General features: G+C 32.2%; 3 protein-coding genes across 36 annotated transcripts in view; 1 reads left to right on the top strand and 2 right to left on the bottom strand.

Moving 5' to 3' along the window:
* Positions 1–1796, bottom strand: part of scrib (scribble planar cell polarity protein) — a 92750-nt gene extending 90954 nt beyond the window's left edge. For all 33 annotated transcript variants that reach the window (XM_088203696.1, XM_088203699.1, XM_088203712.1 and 30 more), the window contains exon 1: positions 1483–1796. In XM_088203696.1, the coding sequence (XP_088059822.1) occupies positions 1483–1644 (162 nt within the window). In that variant the 5' untranslated portion in view covers positions 1645–1796. The remainder of the gene's footprint in view (positions 1–1482) is intronic.
* Positions 1797–3929: 2133 nt separating this feature from the next.
* On the top strand, positions 3930–12324 carry P5cr (Pyrroline 5-carboyxlate reductase). Of its 2 annotated transcripts, XR_015812273.1 has the most exons (7): positions 3930–4012; positions 6924–7012; positions 7086–7342; positions 7939–8160; positions 8238–8449; positions 8525–9547; positions 9636–12324. XR_015812273.1 is itself a non-coding variant. In XM_088203984.1 (6 exons), exons 2-6 carry the CDS (start codon positions 6934–6936, stop codon positions 8589–8591), a joined length of 837 nt encoding a protein of 278 aa, XP_088060110.1. In that variant the 5' UTR covers positions 3930–4012; positions 6924–6933; the 3' UTR covers positions 8592–12324. The 2 variants fall into 2 exon arrangements, 1 of the variants encoding a protein (XP_088060110.1); XM_088203984.1 differs by having other exon boundaries at positions 8525–12324.
* Positions 12325–12517: 193 nt separating this feature from the next.
* On the bottom strand, positions 12518–14268 carry Prp18 (pre-mRNA processing factor 18). Its single transcript, XM_088203983.1, has 7 exons — positions 14077–14268; positions 13883–13994; positions 13648–13820; positions 13504–13584; positions 13305–13439; positions 13031–13243; positions 12518–12958 (listed from the first exon to the last, which is right to left on the bottom strand). Exons 1-7 carry the CDS (start codon positions 14137–14139, stop codon positions 12716–12718), a joined length of 1020 nt encoding a protein of 339 aa, XP_088060109.1. The 5' UTR covers positions 14140–14268; the 3' UTR covers positions 12518–12715.
* Between the last annotated feature and the right edge of the window lie 373 nt (positions 14269–14641).

Below are 14641 nucleotides of genomic sequence, written 5' to 3'. Positions count from 1 at the left end.
TGCTCTTCGCTGCTGCCGCTCTGTCGTTATTCTCTGAATAACCTAACTTAACATACTGAACTTTCTATGTTTATAGTATAAACATAAAAACTTTATACTGAGCAATTGAATATAAGTTGTTTATATTTTAAGCTATTCTCGATTGTTACCACATCCTGTTTTTTTACCATAAATTATTGATTTTTAATTAACATTTAATCATTTTTTTTTCAGATCTAAAGGTTGACCTACGAAAAACGGATGTTTTTAGATTGGTTGTTCATTTGAAAAACGTCCGTTTCCCGTGCCTCAAAAAGATAATGATACATGACGTTTCATATTTAAATTTGGGGTTTACTGTAAGCAAATCTAGTGAGGAAGAGAAACCAATGTGTATTGTGTTCAGTGCCCAGTAAGTTAAAGAGACACTTGGAAATGAAGCATTTCAGCTGTATAAACAAAGATTTCTTGGTCAACCAAATCAATTCTACATACCTATTTATAATAATATATGGGGGGTTCTTCCTTGTATACTCGCGCAGTAATTCACCATAACCACGATAATTACAAGAATGAAAGTGACGATAAAACCGATTCTTCGGACATAATGGAATAAGTAATCAAATACAGAGAAAATATACTAGTTTTGTGCATAATGGGTGACCTTCGAAATGTCCATCGAGCAAATTTCACTCTCTAGAGGCGTGGACATACAACAATTGGTTGAATGTATAGTTATGATTCGTCGGAAAGCTCTTGAATTTGGCTAAAAAATGTATGTCATTTAAATAAATAGTATAAATATAAATGAAGTTAAAATATTAAAGAAACGACCAGTGACTAAGAAACTGTTGCCCCACTTGGCACTTAGAACACGCGTGATTATTGACAGCTGTCTGATTTGACGATAATTGTCTTTTGCCTGTATGCCTCATTCGATTCACGCTTATTATAAGTCATAATATTGTTATAAAGGGCAAAATGTCACTATACTTGGTTTCATTTAACTTACTTTTATTTTGTTATATCGACACTCGCAGTGCACGGACTTGTTGAAATTTATTGTTATCGCCATACATATGTAAATGATAAATCATTTTCATTTTCATATAATATAATTGCAAAAATATTATTTTCATAATAACGCAGTTTAGATTGAGAACCATAGGTATGGGCTTTGACAATAGTCGTGACAATTCCAGGTAAAATGGTTGGGAGAAATAAAATAGAAATTAGATTGTATTCATACTTAATAATCTAATTGATCAACTTTTAGTCAGGTGCAAAACAATGATCTGTTTCGCTGTTTATATTGATGCTGATAAAAGTGGTGTTGAAACAAAACAATCAGTCAATAGTATTCATTTTAGTCGTACATTGAATTTAGTTGTTTAGGGGAATTTTACAAATACATTCAGTTTTTTGATAATTTTAATACAATATATTTTTTGAGAAAATAAAATTGATTTTCATTTGTTTTTTTTATAAATGTCGATAAAATACCTTGGGCAGGTCCCTGATGTGGTTAGCGTCGAGCAGCAGCTCCTCGAGACTGCGAGAGTAGCGCAGCACGTCCTCGGGGACGGTGGGCAACGAGCAGTGGCGCTTGTCTACGCTCTCCACCTGCCTGTTGCAGCCCTTGAACAGCGGGATGCAGCGAAACATGGCCGACGATCATCGCACACGGCGCGCACCGAATCGCGACAACCGAACACAACGCCGCGCCGCCCGACAGCGACCGAAGACTGCGACTGCGACTGCGAGCGCCGCGCCCCCCGCGCGCACGCGCATGGCAACACAGGAGACGCGATGGAAACAAACGCTGCTAATTACGACCATGCGCTCGACGTTATTTACAAATTCAATTTCGGCACAATCTCAATCCACTCTCGTTAACCTAAACCTTGACGATATATACACAGATTTTGAAAAGGCGTTTGATAAAGCTCAATTTCTTAAGGTCACATAAAGCTATTCTCAAATTACTACCATCTCCAATAGATATCAGTTTGTCAAGTATATATAAAACTTAGGTCCATTGCTATTTCGATAAATCGTTCAATTTCATCAACTTGAAAATTTTCAAGAGAGTGCTGTCAATTTCGAATTTCCTTGATTCCTTCTTTATGGAAATGGGCTTGCTATAACCGATTGTCTTTCAATGTAAATCAATGTCACACAATTTCATTTTCAAAGTCATAATTTTAACAAAGATATAATTTAGATAGGTCATCCTGTGCTACGGATCTAGACGTGACTTACAAAAAACACTGGAAATTCAGCCTGCACACTACAGAGACTCACTTATTTATCTTAAGAAACGCGCTACTTCGAAAATACTTATATATAGTGTTGCGCACTCTTTATGGTGCTTTAGTCTGCAGCATACTAAAATCTGGCTATATTATATGGATTGTTATAAATTGAGACTAAAAAAAGTATAGCGTAAGTTCCTTTGGTATTTATACTTGAAAGAATACGGGTATTATCCGTTCCTGTTTCCCAGTGCTTTTATTTTTGGAGCGCTGGGATACGTTTCGTTATCAACTCGCAGAAGTGTTTATATAATTAAATACTTTTGGAAATTGCTTAAAAGCATAGTAGACAACCCTTCGGTGCTCGAGCAGCTCCAAATGTGGGCTCCGGAAGGTAGTTATAGTTCTCGGTCGCGTCCATTGTTCTTGCCCGTGATATATAGTTCATCTGCTTCGTGTTTCATGTTTCGAACTTTCTAGCTAATTTGAGATCGGCAAATTGTTTCGCTATTTTTATTTTGTGATTTTTCTTAACAATTTAAAAAAAAAATACGAGATGGATTTTAAATATAAAATTTCATTTTATTATTTTTAGCTCTCTCGGGAATATTTCCACACCGTTAAAAAAATTCGAGATAGTATTTAAACAAATATTTTCTTGATAACCTTGTTTTTTAGCTCCGTCAGGAAAATACCCCAAATGACCTTGGGTTTTCTAGAGCCCGGAGAGCTGAGCAGACCGGCTCTGAATTTGGTAGCTACAAAAGATGTCTTGTAAGCGCTCCGATCCCGGGAAATAAAGACATACAGTAAGACAACAACGTCCTTACGTCTTGACGGTTATTTACGAGGATATTTTTCTAGGGTTGATCTAGCTATATAAAACAATATTTAGAATTTTATTATTTTTTGCATATTTATTTTCTTTATTGTAAAGTTCAACTTATGATTTTATTGTACAAAATCTACCAAAAGTCTGCGGACCGCGTGTCGGAGAGTTATGGCCTAGTTTATATAAAAAATCGCATACATGTTAGTGAATCTTTAAATATTATATTTTAGTTATCACTTAATTGCTTGGAAGGAGCCGCAGAAATAATAAGCACATGAGCCTGAATTTTCTCTCAGTGGCCCTGCTTTTCACGGCTTTTGCATTTTATTTATGCAAAGTTACCGGGTGAATTCAACTACATGAAATTTAATTTCAGAGCAATAACTGTATGAGAAAAATTTTTAATATTTTCACGCAGCGTAAATGAATGCATATCGACAATTAATCTATGAAAAATGGCAGCTAAAAGCAAAATTAAACTATCTATTTTGTTTAATATTAGGATAGAGATGTGGCACGAAATAATCTCAGAGCATACACAAACTGAAATATGTTTTCATATACCTGATTGCGAGAGTTTATACCTACTCACAAACTATATTGCGTAAACATATTTTAGATTTTTTGTTGAACTACTGCACAGATGATTTGATTTAACATAATTTTTATTTGCTTTTTGATAATATTATTATTTTTATAAAATGAAATGATATCTCGAATTCGATGCAAGAATTCAGAAGTGTTTAATTGCACAAAAAATGCAGTCCTTCAATGTTGTTTGCTGCAAATATTTACCCGATAAACCCTATGTCAACTATTGAATGAATAAAAAATCGCGATAACGTCATATGGAAATATTTATTTTTGACTCGTGACAACACAGTTCGCGATTTTGACGTACGGTTCACTTTTGACGTTTAAATCTAGAGGCGAAAAATCGTAAAAGGTATTACATAAACTCGATACTATTTGCTATTATAAACGACATTTAATTCAACTCGATTGACATTTTTAATTGAATTTCATTATTCAGTTCATTTTCATATATTAACCTGTAAGTTGTGTTAAAATTAACGTGTTTAATTTCAAACATTTTTTTATATATATACCAGCAAAATACGACGACGAAGATATTAAGGTTGGCTATAGACTTTACCCCATAAAAATTATACGATTACTTATTAGATTTTTTAATAAGAAGAATCTAGATTATTTTCTTTTTATGCTAAACTAAACTATATTTATATAAAACATTTTATAACAGCGCATTTTAATTACTGTATTCATGATAACGGTCACGATTCTCAGCAATAGGGAAGCGATTTAAAGAAGAAGAATAAATACGTGAATCCTCTAAATAAATTAGTTTTTCTAATAAAATATACGACTTAATTTTCATTAAATTGTCTAAATTATTAAATCTTTAATTTATTACGTGCTTTAGATTCAGACATTTATCAACCTAAATTTACATTCACATTCAGCACTTGGTGCTTGAAATATTCCACAAATATATAAAACTGAAAGTTTCTTATACTCTTCATTTTTAAGTACATACATATGTACATAATTATGTCATTAATTGTTTGCATTCAATCAGTTTAATATTTTTAATAAACTAAAAACTTGACATCCATATATTTTTGTAATATTTTGTTATTTCTAATTAGATACTCATATTTAACCTTTACTTTCTTGTACTGTCTATTCCGTGCTCTGTATTTAAATTGCTTTTATGCCATGAAGAGCTGAAACATTCCAATATGCTATGTCTTCTTCTGGAAACCAAGAATTCCAGAAGTGTTTGTATTATTATTTTAATATTAAATATACCTCTGAAACCACTCCATCTAAATACTGTGCTTATATTTGAGTGATTTTGGTCTTTACTAATTGATACGGTACCATAGGCGTCAAATCGCATAAAAAATACAATTGTTAATTCTCCAAATACACCGTGTAATATATTGTACACACCACTCGATATATTTCAAACAATATTTATTTATTGGATCAGTTCTTTACGCTATTTTATTAAAACAAGATAATTTATTATAGCATTTAGTGCGAAGTATATAGATAACAACTTTTCAGAGGCCTAAATGATATAACGTCAATATTTACGATTTCAGCCAATTCTTTCAGTTGTACAGTTCTTACAGGTGACTTGCTAAACATTGTATTGTATTATATATTGTCCGTGTAAGTGTTTTTATTTTTTTTTAATATAAACACTTGTTTCCGTGTTTATATTATTTATGCTTGTAGACATGCAGCTACAACATTTATTTTTCCTAGTGTTACAAAAGCACCGTCAGAAGTGAACATAATCATTTTTTGCAAATTAATGTTATTTTTTTATTTCATTTACTATGGAAAGGCTATCACATTTAATCAAACTGATAATACCAATATATCGATGGCTTAAAGTGTAAATTTACTAACTCCAAGGCATAAATTTTACTACGTCTAGAATTAGAAATATTGATGTATTTTGCCATATGATCATGTATATTTTGTACAAAAAACATTGATGAACTAATTAATATAGCTAGAATTACGTTATCTAATAAAATTTTGATCATATTTTTTTATTTGCTCTATATTTTCAAATCTAATACAGGCGACCCACGACTTTCACACAATTCACTATTTCACACATTTTTAAAAACTCAATTTTTAAAATTTTTTGTCGATATATAATATTATATTAGGAAAATAGTGAATCAAGCCATCAAGCCAACTGACAAGGAAGGTGGGCTTACATAAAGAGATTTTTTGAAAAACTATAATATATGGAACGCAATAAACAATATTGGAGACTCGCGGGCTGAAATAAAAGAGTCAACAATGAAAGTGAGGAAGAAGAAGCTTATAAAATTGAAAAGGCTTTGATAATCAAAAATATGAATGAAGCCTTCGTGCATCTTGAGAATTATTATCATGGAAAAATATGATCCCAATGGAAAACGTATATCTCAAGTACGTAGAGCGATTGAGAAAGACACATTATATTGTAGAGCTCTTTATCAAGAAAAGTAAAAAAATGGTGGTATTTAACTAACTCTTGACAAATTTATAAATAAAACGCCTGAAAAATACACGCTTCATTAAATTAATTATGTATATTTATAAATAAATATTTTTAATATATTATTTATAAATAAATATTTTAAAATACAATTTTTGATATTTTTTTACATCTCTCTACCTTCGAACATTCAACATTCACACACATTTTTTAGGAACCAATTATGTGCGAAAGTCGAGGGCCGCCTTTTGACCCCGTTATTTTTGTTTCGAATAGATCCTACTGATTCGATATGAGCTTTTTGACATTGATGGCGTTTTGAATAATCTATTATAATTCCCATTCATCCCATATTTTATATTTTGTAGTGACGATCGTATTTCAGTTGCAATTGATTTAGAAAGCCATTCAAGTTTGGATTTATTACAACTTTTTTACTTCTTGAGGAATTTGACGGACAATTAGATTCATTTTGTTATCGTTTTGACATCTGAAAACAAAATTATATTAAAATATCGTTTAATAATATTGATGTTATTTTTTAATTTGAATATTATTTAAAATAATTAATAATAAAAACAAGCATAAAAATTATCATGGCAAATGCTTTCACCTGACCCTCCCCACCCCCCAATAACATCCCTGATAAAATGAAATAATTCCATCAAAATCGTTTTACTTATATGATAAATATTAATATCTAAATAATTTTTCAATGGGTATGATGCCATTTTACTTGCCATAGTTTTATTTCTATTTTTTTAATAATCACGTGCACAATGAAAAATAATTTATACGCTTAAGCTTTTAATTAATATTTTTTCAGATCTACGAATATGACTAGCACAAAGCGCATTGGATTTATAGGCGGCGGAAATATGGCTTCGGCTATATGTCATGGAATTATTAATAAAGGTAAGAATAAATCTATAAACATTTTACATGTAGCAATACGCAAAGTTAATTTTTTTATTAACTTAATTTTTAGGTTTACACAAAGCTGAAAACATTTGGGTGGCTGGACCTCATATAGAAAATTTGAAACGATTCAAAGATCACGGAATGAACGTCACTTGCGACAACGGCGAACTCGTATCAAGATGCGACGTCGTTTTCCTATCGACGAAGCCGCAATATTTAAAAAAAGCGATTTGCGATTGCAAAAATTCAACATACGCTAAAAATTCAGACTCTAAACTGTTTGTATCGATATTAGCCGGAACTACAATATCGAAACTTAAAGAGGCATGTGCATAATTAGCGATTACCATTTTTGCTTAACTTGTGCTTTACCTTGTTTGTCATTTCTTGATTGATATTTAAAAGCTTTATTTATGCAGTACGTATTGGCATCTATCATTTTGTTTGAATAAACTTATAATATACTATATATTTCGCATCCTACATTAAAATTAATATTTTGATTATCCAAAATATACTATTCAAAAGTATATGTATTACAATTAAAATTGCATATAATTTTACACAAAACAATTGGAAGGCTTGGAACACTTTAATGCCAGGAGCCATAAAGCATATTTTCAGATTTTTTGCATGCAATTTAATTGCACGTGACAACTTGCGAGCTATAAAAGATCATTTCATCCAAAGATTTTTTTAAATTAACTTTACTAGCTAGATTCGAAAATCCAACTTGAAAGTTCAAGTTAAAAAAACAATGTTACGATTGGATGGTGGCGGACAGCATGAAATAGCTAGACGAGACGCATGCGATTTTTTTAGTATAATATTATGATTTTGGTGGTGGCGCGCCGCTCAACGGATATTACTGACCTAGCTCATTATATTCTATTGTTAAATCTAATAGACCTACTTCACAGATGTTAGCCGAACTTTTTCCGAACTGCCGTATAATTCGAGTGATGCCGAACACTCCGATGCTCCTCGGCGTAGGCGTATCTGTGTATACTCCTGATGAATGTGCTACTAAAGAAGATCTCGAATTCGTCAAAGCTATGTTGGGATGTTGCGGTATATATGAAGAAGTACCTGAAAATCTAATCGGTGCCGTCGGAGGATTGGCCGGAAGCGGTCCAGCGTTTGTAAGTCATTCGTTTATAAGTATAGCTTAAAATTGAAAACGTACTTTCGGATGATTAATATTAATACTTTACAATAGGTGTACTTAATGATAGAAGCTCTATCCGACGGTGGTGTGAAACAAGGCCTCTCGAGACCGATGGCTACGAAATTTGCCGCTCAGACGGTTTTAGGAGCCGCTAAAATGGTTTTGGAAACTGGCAAACATCCCGGAGAGTTAAAGGACGATGTTTGTTCAGCAGGAGGTTCGACGATTTGTGGTATAGCCGCACTGGAAAAGGGCTGCGTAAGGTACGCTTTAAATTTAGCTATTTTGACTAACTTAAAAATTAATTATGTTTGATTTTAATTTATTTTTAATTTTAGAGGAGCTTATATGGAAGCTGTAGAAGCTGCCGTACGTCGTTCGAATGAAATGGGGAAGGAAGATTAAAATTAACTGTCAACGTATTCGCTTTTAGAGTTATTATTGTACATATGATTTTAACCGCTTCCCATGCACGACACGTTTTCTCGGTATCAGTTTTTTGTTTAAAAATTGAATAGTCCGCATTACAAAGATATTGAGCAACTTTGATTTAATAGCACGTGTCAAGTAGTGGCAGGGGAAATACAAAACTTACTTTTTATTTTTAATTTCTATATAACGTCATTAGATCAAAAAGTTTTTAAAAATGGTATAAAAATTTAACTTTCAATAAAATATTAAAAGTAAATAATTATTACATATATTTGGGTCAAGCTAATGATTAGAAACTAATTTTTTTCTCTGTTAAACAGATCTTCTGAGCAACAGTTTTTTGAAAACTTTTGATAATATGGGCAGAAGACATATTGGTCTATATCAGGGTTTCCCAAACTTTTTCAGCGACGGAACACTTGGCAAATCCGAAAATTTTGGCGGAACACTTACCTTATTTTTTAGGTTAGGTAATTCATAATAGTATAAATAAAAATAAAAAAATGTTATTAAATAAATATAAATTAATAAACATAAAAATTCAAATAAATAAAACTCCTAATGACTCTGATGATTTTGGGTTGATGTTTGAAACTTTTCCCTCCAGAATTTATACACATCAATGTTGAATATTTAACACATATTTTCAAGCTTTTTTATCAGATTTATGAACAATTTTAATGTATTAGCAAGACTAACAATTTTTTTAATTTACTCCAAATTTTTGTGAAATATTTATTTAGGCTCCGCGGAACACCTATTTTGGATCCGCGGAACACCAGTGTTCCGCGGAACATAGTTTGGGAAACCATGGTCTATATGATTTTAGATCTTGTGAATCCTTTGCCGGTTTTGGTATCATTATAACCTTCGCATTCTTTCATTGAGCTGGACAGTATTGGGGTTTCAAAGAGGCGTTGAAAATAAATGTAATTAGATCATCCACATGAGCTTTTTTTGGGTTGAGATTGTTTTTAATAATATATTTGACCTCTCTCATTGTTATCTTCTTGACAGGCACATGGAGTTCATACGAAGCCTCCAGAAAAGACAGTATAATCCTCTCTTCGTTCTCTGATCAAGACGCAGGAAATGGTTTAAAAACCTTTATTAAATGTTCAGCAAAAGCTGTAAGTTTTTCTTTATTGTTTCTTACCTATTTTCTAGTTTTATTGGGGGTATGTACATTTGCGGCTGTTTTATTGATTTTCTTGCCTTCCGCAGTTAAGTTTTTAAGATAATCCTATATTGCTTGATTACTTGAGTAGCACTAGTGTGATGATTATTCTCTCGACTGGCAATCTTCCGGGCGTTAGGACACGTCCGCTTATTTAACAATGTAAACAACCATTAAAATTCAATAAAACATTACTGCAGCGGCTCATTCTGAGTCTAATTGCCACCCGTCACCATCCCCCGTCACTAAACTATATTAAGTCTGATCCTCTCTTCTACTAGACATCCGAATTTGCTCCAATTCGTTTTTGCGCTTGCAAAGGTCACTGTTTTAGAGGTTGACAAAACCTGTGTTCTCAGGGTCAGTATTACTGGTGAGTGATCCGACAGGTCTAGAGAGGATTCAGCTTTTAGGTAGTTGCTAGATATACCTTTCGTTACACAAAAGTCAATGAAATCTGGGTTCTCCTTGTGTCTGTGGGGCAATATGTAGGTTCTCCTGTTGAAAGCACCTAGAGGTTATTTTTATGCATCGCTATGAGAAGCTCTCTACCGCGTGGAGTAATCAGTCTGGAGTCCCACTGTGTGCGCTTAGCATTGTGCTGCCATCTCCTGCAGCAACGAATCTGTCATCAAGAGTGTGGTAAAAGCCTAAATTTTTTGTTTTGTGCTTTGGAGGACAGTATACAGTACTTATTTTAGTGGTTCTATACATTTCAGTAATTTCTACGGTCGTGGCTTGTATGTGTTTGCGTCGATATTCATCCAATTTGTGGTGCTTGATTGATTTTTTATTATTACTGCGGTTCCTCCGTGAGCAGTGTCATCTGGTTGTTTTGTGTCATATATAGCATAGTCAGGCATTTTAAAGAAACTTTTGTTTGTAAAATGAGTTTCGCTTATAAGCGTAATATCTATTTTATTATTTTTTATAAAAGTTTTTACTTCCTGGCTATGTTGTACAAGGCTATTGGAATTCCAAAATGCTATTCTAAAAAAATGAGCAGACATTTATTTAAACTTAGATATGACAAGTGATAGAAGATTAGCATTGAGTCCATCCTTTCCATTAGTTTTTTCATCATGTCTACAAGTTTATTAATCGTTGGCTGTTATTTTGTTGTGTTTTCATTAATTTTGTTTTTAACCGCGTCAGCATAATCAACTCTGGGTTGGGTTTTGAATTAGTTTTCGTCAGTTGTTGCTCTAATTTTTTAAAATTTATATTTATTATAATTTAACATTCCCTAAAAAAGGGAGTACACTGAAATTTTATGGTAGCATAGCAAATTTTTTTAGTTTCTCTTACAGTGATAGTCTCATAGTAACCAAATATTTTACTCTCCGTACCTCTTCGCTCTTCTATGCATACTCTGGTTAGCTACTATTATATTCTTTATTCTGTGGTTAACATACAGTTGTTTTGGCATTACTTTATTTATTATTGTTCGTATAGGAATTTTTTAAAATAAAATACATTATAATCGACAAATACAATTTTAAAACAAGAAAGATACAAATATATTATTATTTATACACAGCCAAAATTCGGAGGAATTATATTCAAAATTATATACAAAAATATCAATCTTTCTTTAGTTGAAATAATTTCTCAGAAACGCCTTTCACTTCCGGAAGTCATAATGTATGATATACTTTTATGCATTTCCATAATTAAGGAATCTTTTTTTTTGAGTTGAGGCAATGAGCCTTATCGCTGTAGCTTTGTTTAGGAATTTATTCATCAATTTTGTGCGTTATTTATAATTTTTGATAGAAAAAATAATATTCTTTATTTAATTTAAAAATAATCGTAATTATACGGTTATAAAAAAGCTGTTAATCAGTTTAGAAGCCTTAGTTCAAAATGAACAAAATTCAGCTTCGAAGATCTGAGCGACAGCCAAGAGTGCAAAACAACATTATTGCTGTACTCAAGAAATTAAAAAGAATGGTCACAATGAATTCTTTATCTGATATTTATTTAAAAAAAAATACTTTTCAGCACTGGAAATTTGTCTGTGTGCAAAGTAAGTATTTAAAAATATATTTGTTCTCCTGGGACTAGTAATCTATCGTCTTGAAAGTTTTTATTGATTGAGAGCCACCTTACAGGAGAGCAAACCGGAACAACAGACAGAATAGAAAAATAAAGTTGTATAAAGACTATTTAATGAACATTATATGATCATCCGAAAAGCGAGTCCTTGAACTCGAGAGACTACTCGTAGACTGGCTGACAGATAGAAACTTATTGGACAAATGGGAACAATTGAAGTACAAAAGACTTTAGAAAAAATTATTTGTGCTCGGAAAGTGGTTAAATGATATATGAATATTTAATTAAAAAATAGAATCAGTATTCAATAGCAAAATATCAGAAACAGTATTTTATATTTAAACAATATTGTAATATGTTATAGTTTATATTGTAACAATTATTTATTTTATAGCTATATGTTTTTTTTGTATTTATATCAACGCTGTCCAAATTTAGGTAACTTAAAAGGCAAGAATAAAAAAATAAAAATATTTGTTTTTATTTTTCTTTAAGGTATTATAAAAAAAAATCAGTAAAAAAACATATCTTGTACATTTTTTGATGTACATATAAAATGTTCACATGTATCCTGATAATTAGTAAAACCTAATATTGACAATAATGAGTACCAAGATTGTAATATAAATAAAAAATATTATATATAGTATTGACAAAAACAAGATTTGTACCACAAATATTTTTTCAATGTTTTTGCTTTGACATTTGCAATGTTTTTATTTTTCATAATAACAGAAACTTAATTTTACCTATAACTGATGGGTGAAAATATTTGGGGTAGTTTTAAGTACAAGTTTTTTTATTATTGATCTTGTTACTGGTTGAATTATATAAACGTGCGATTTCATAGTGTGAAGTTGTGTTATTGTGCTAGTGGTGTATATTCGACGCATCTCGACGGATCGGTTGGGAAATATTCTTGGCATTTTTTCATTAACCTTTTGAGCGCCTGAATATACTTTCTCTGGGTCTCGTCGTTCATTACGTGAGCCACGTTCTTCGAAAAGATTTTTTCTCTGCCAGTTCTGGCGTGAATGCCTACCATAGTTACGCCGATCGGCCAAGGGGCGTTGCCGATGGCCATTTGTAGATACGCTTCGCTAGCCTAAAAATACACAAACGTTAACATAGTATGCAATTTATTATAACACAAATACACAAGAGAACGATGCGCAACCATTATATAATTCCTGTCCAACAGATGCTTCGTGATTTCGCTCAAACTGTCGCTGATGTCTTCGGGAAGTGATTTATTTTTCAGCTTTCTCAGCAGCGGCTTCAAATATACTTGAGTTTGGGTGAAAGTGGCACGTGTCATTTTATGTTTGGTCGTTTGCTTTTCGACACCACTCGCCGAATTCAATTCGGTTGCCCACAGTTTTAAAAGGAACTATAAAAAACGCTATAATATCACACATATCAAATGTGTATTTGATAAAATGAATTTTTACCTGTAAAAGCATTTCAATTACGTGCATGTCGTGCTCGGTGTTCCCACGTCCCATTTTTTCAGCCATTTCCTGAATGGTGTCATAAGTTACGTTGTCGTCTGCGATTTCATCTTGAGGCGTTTTATCTTTTTTATTCTACAATAACGACAAGAATGTTGACAATTTAAATAAAATATAAGTACGATTCAAATATAATCACTTCAGTGCCGGTGCCGAGAATTTCGTCCAAGTACGCCTGATCCACTTTTTCCATAGCTTCTTGAAAGTCATTTCTAAATCCCTATAACACAAATTTAATAAATCGAGGATCGCTAATCTAAACCAATTTTTATCGAATAGCTACTTTGTTGGCTTCCGGTTCTTGTATTTCTATTCTTCTGAGCCTTTTGAACGACTGTTGTTCATTTTCGCCATATAATAGAATCGGATGCCCTCTGTCGCGTAATCTTTTTATAACTTCTGCTCTCGGTAATGTTATGCTAATATCTTCTTCTGCTTTAATTTCATTTACATCACCTATATATGCATAAAAACAAATTATTTAATAAATAATAATTAACATTTTAGAAAATAATTACCTTTTGCATCGATCGGCAACACGTCAGTTACATTCTCGTTTAGAGTTTTAGAAACGCTGGCTGATTTGTTTCCTGCATTCAGATCGCTTAATTTAAAATATTTCTTATTTTTCTAGAAAAATACACATTAGTCTATTGTGTCAGATGACGAGAGCAAATTATATGTTTATAACGATTTATTTATTAATACTGACATTTCCTAGACTCTCTTGAAGTTGTTTCCGCTTCCTTTCTATCTCTGCTTTTAATACGTCCATATTTGCGCCAACAGCGAAACGTCAAGTTAAGTTTTAATTTTGGCCTTAACCGCTTAAAATGCGACTATAAGAGATAATATACTTTGGCGGCGTTCTGACAGTTCTCAGTGTTGCCACAACACCGCTCAACTTGTGAAGCGGGTGGTTTTTAAACAATTGGCTAAATATACATTCTTTTCTTTTCACTCACCATGACAACGGTCTAACACCCCGGTTCCTCGCCAGCTCTCTAAAAAAGGTCGTTTATTTAAGTAGCCCTCAATACAATTGCAATATTATAGCATTTGAAATTTATTTTTATAATTAAAAATGTATAAAAAATAGGCTTGTTTGTTAGCACGGTGTCACGTTCAAAAACAGTTGCTATTAGCATGGTCTCACTGCTGCGCGCATGCGCCTGTTAATCAACGTTCACATGTTAATGAATTAATTTTATGAAATGGAAATGAATATGAAAGTATTTTATAATTATCAGATTTGCCTGTTGCAAAACGTCTATTTG

This window comes from Plectrocnemia conspersa, unplaced genomic scaffold (genome assembly GCF_051122295.1).
Source record: "Plectrocnemia conspersa isolate PC_06_02 unplaced genomic scaffold, ASM5112229v1 ptg000014l, whole genome shotgun sequence".
In the NCBI taxonomy this organism is placed as follows: Eukaryota; Metazoa; Arthropoda; class Insecta; order Trichoptera; family Polycentropodidae; genus Plectrocnemia; species Plectrocnemia conspersa.
Note: the sequence above shows the minus strand (reverse complement) of the source record. Positions and strands in the feature narration are given on the sequence as shown.

What these genes read in the sequence shown, in the direction of transcription:
- P5cr (XM_088203984.1), top strand. Translation starts at nt 6,934, where the DNA reads ATGACTAGCACAAAGCGCATTGGATTTATAGGCGGCGGAAATATGGCT. An exon ending in TCATGGAATTATTAATAAAG is followed by an intron (nt 7,013 to 7,085) that starts GTAAGAATAAAT and finishes CTTAATTTTTAG; the next exon opens with GTTTACACAAAGCTGAAAAC. An exon ending in CAATATCGAAACTTAAAGAG is followed by an intron (nt 7,343 to 7,938) that starts GCATGTGCATAA and finishes CCTACTTCACAG; the next exon opens with ATGTTAGCCGAACTTTTTCC.
- Prp18 (XM_088203983.1), bottom strand. Translation starts at nt 14,139, where the DNA reads ATGGACGTATTAAAAGCAGAGATAGAAAGGAAGCGGAAACAACTTCAA. An exon ending in TTCAAGAGAGTCTAGGAAAT is followed by an intron (nt 13,995 to 14,076) that starts GTCAGTATTAAT and finishes GTATTTTTCTAG; the next exon opens with AAAAATAAGAAATATTTTAA. An exon ending in AAGAACCGGAAGCCAACAAA is followed by an intron (nt 13,585 to 13,647) that starts GTAGCTATTCGA and finishes TTTGTGTTATAG; the next exon opens with GGATTTAGAAATGACTTTCA.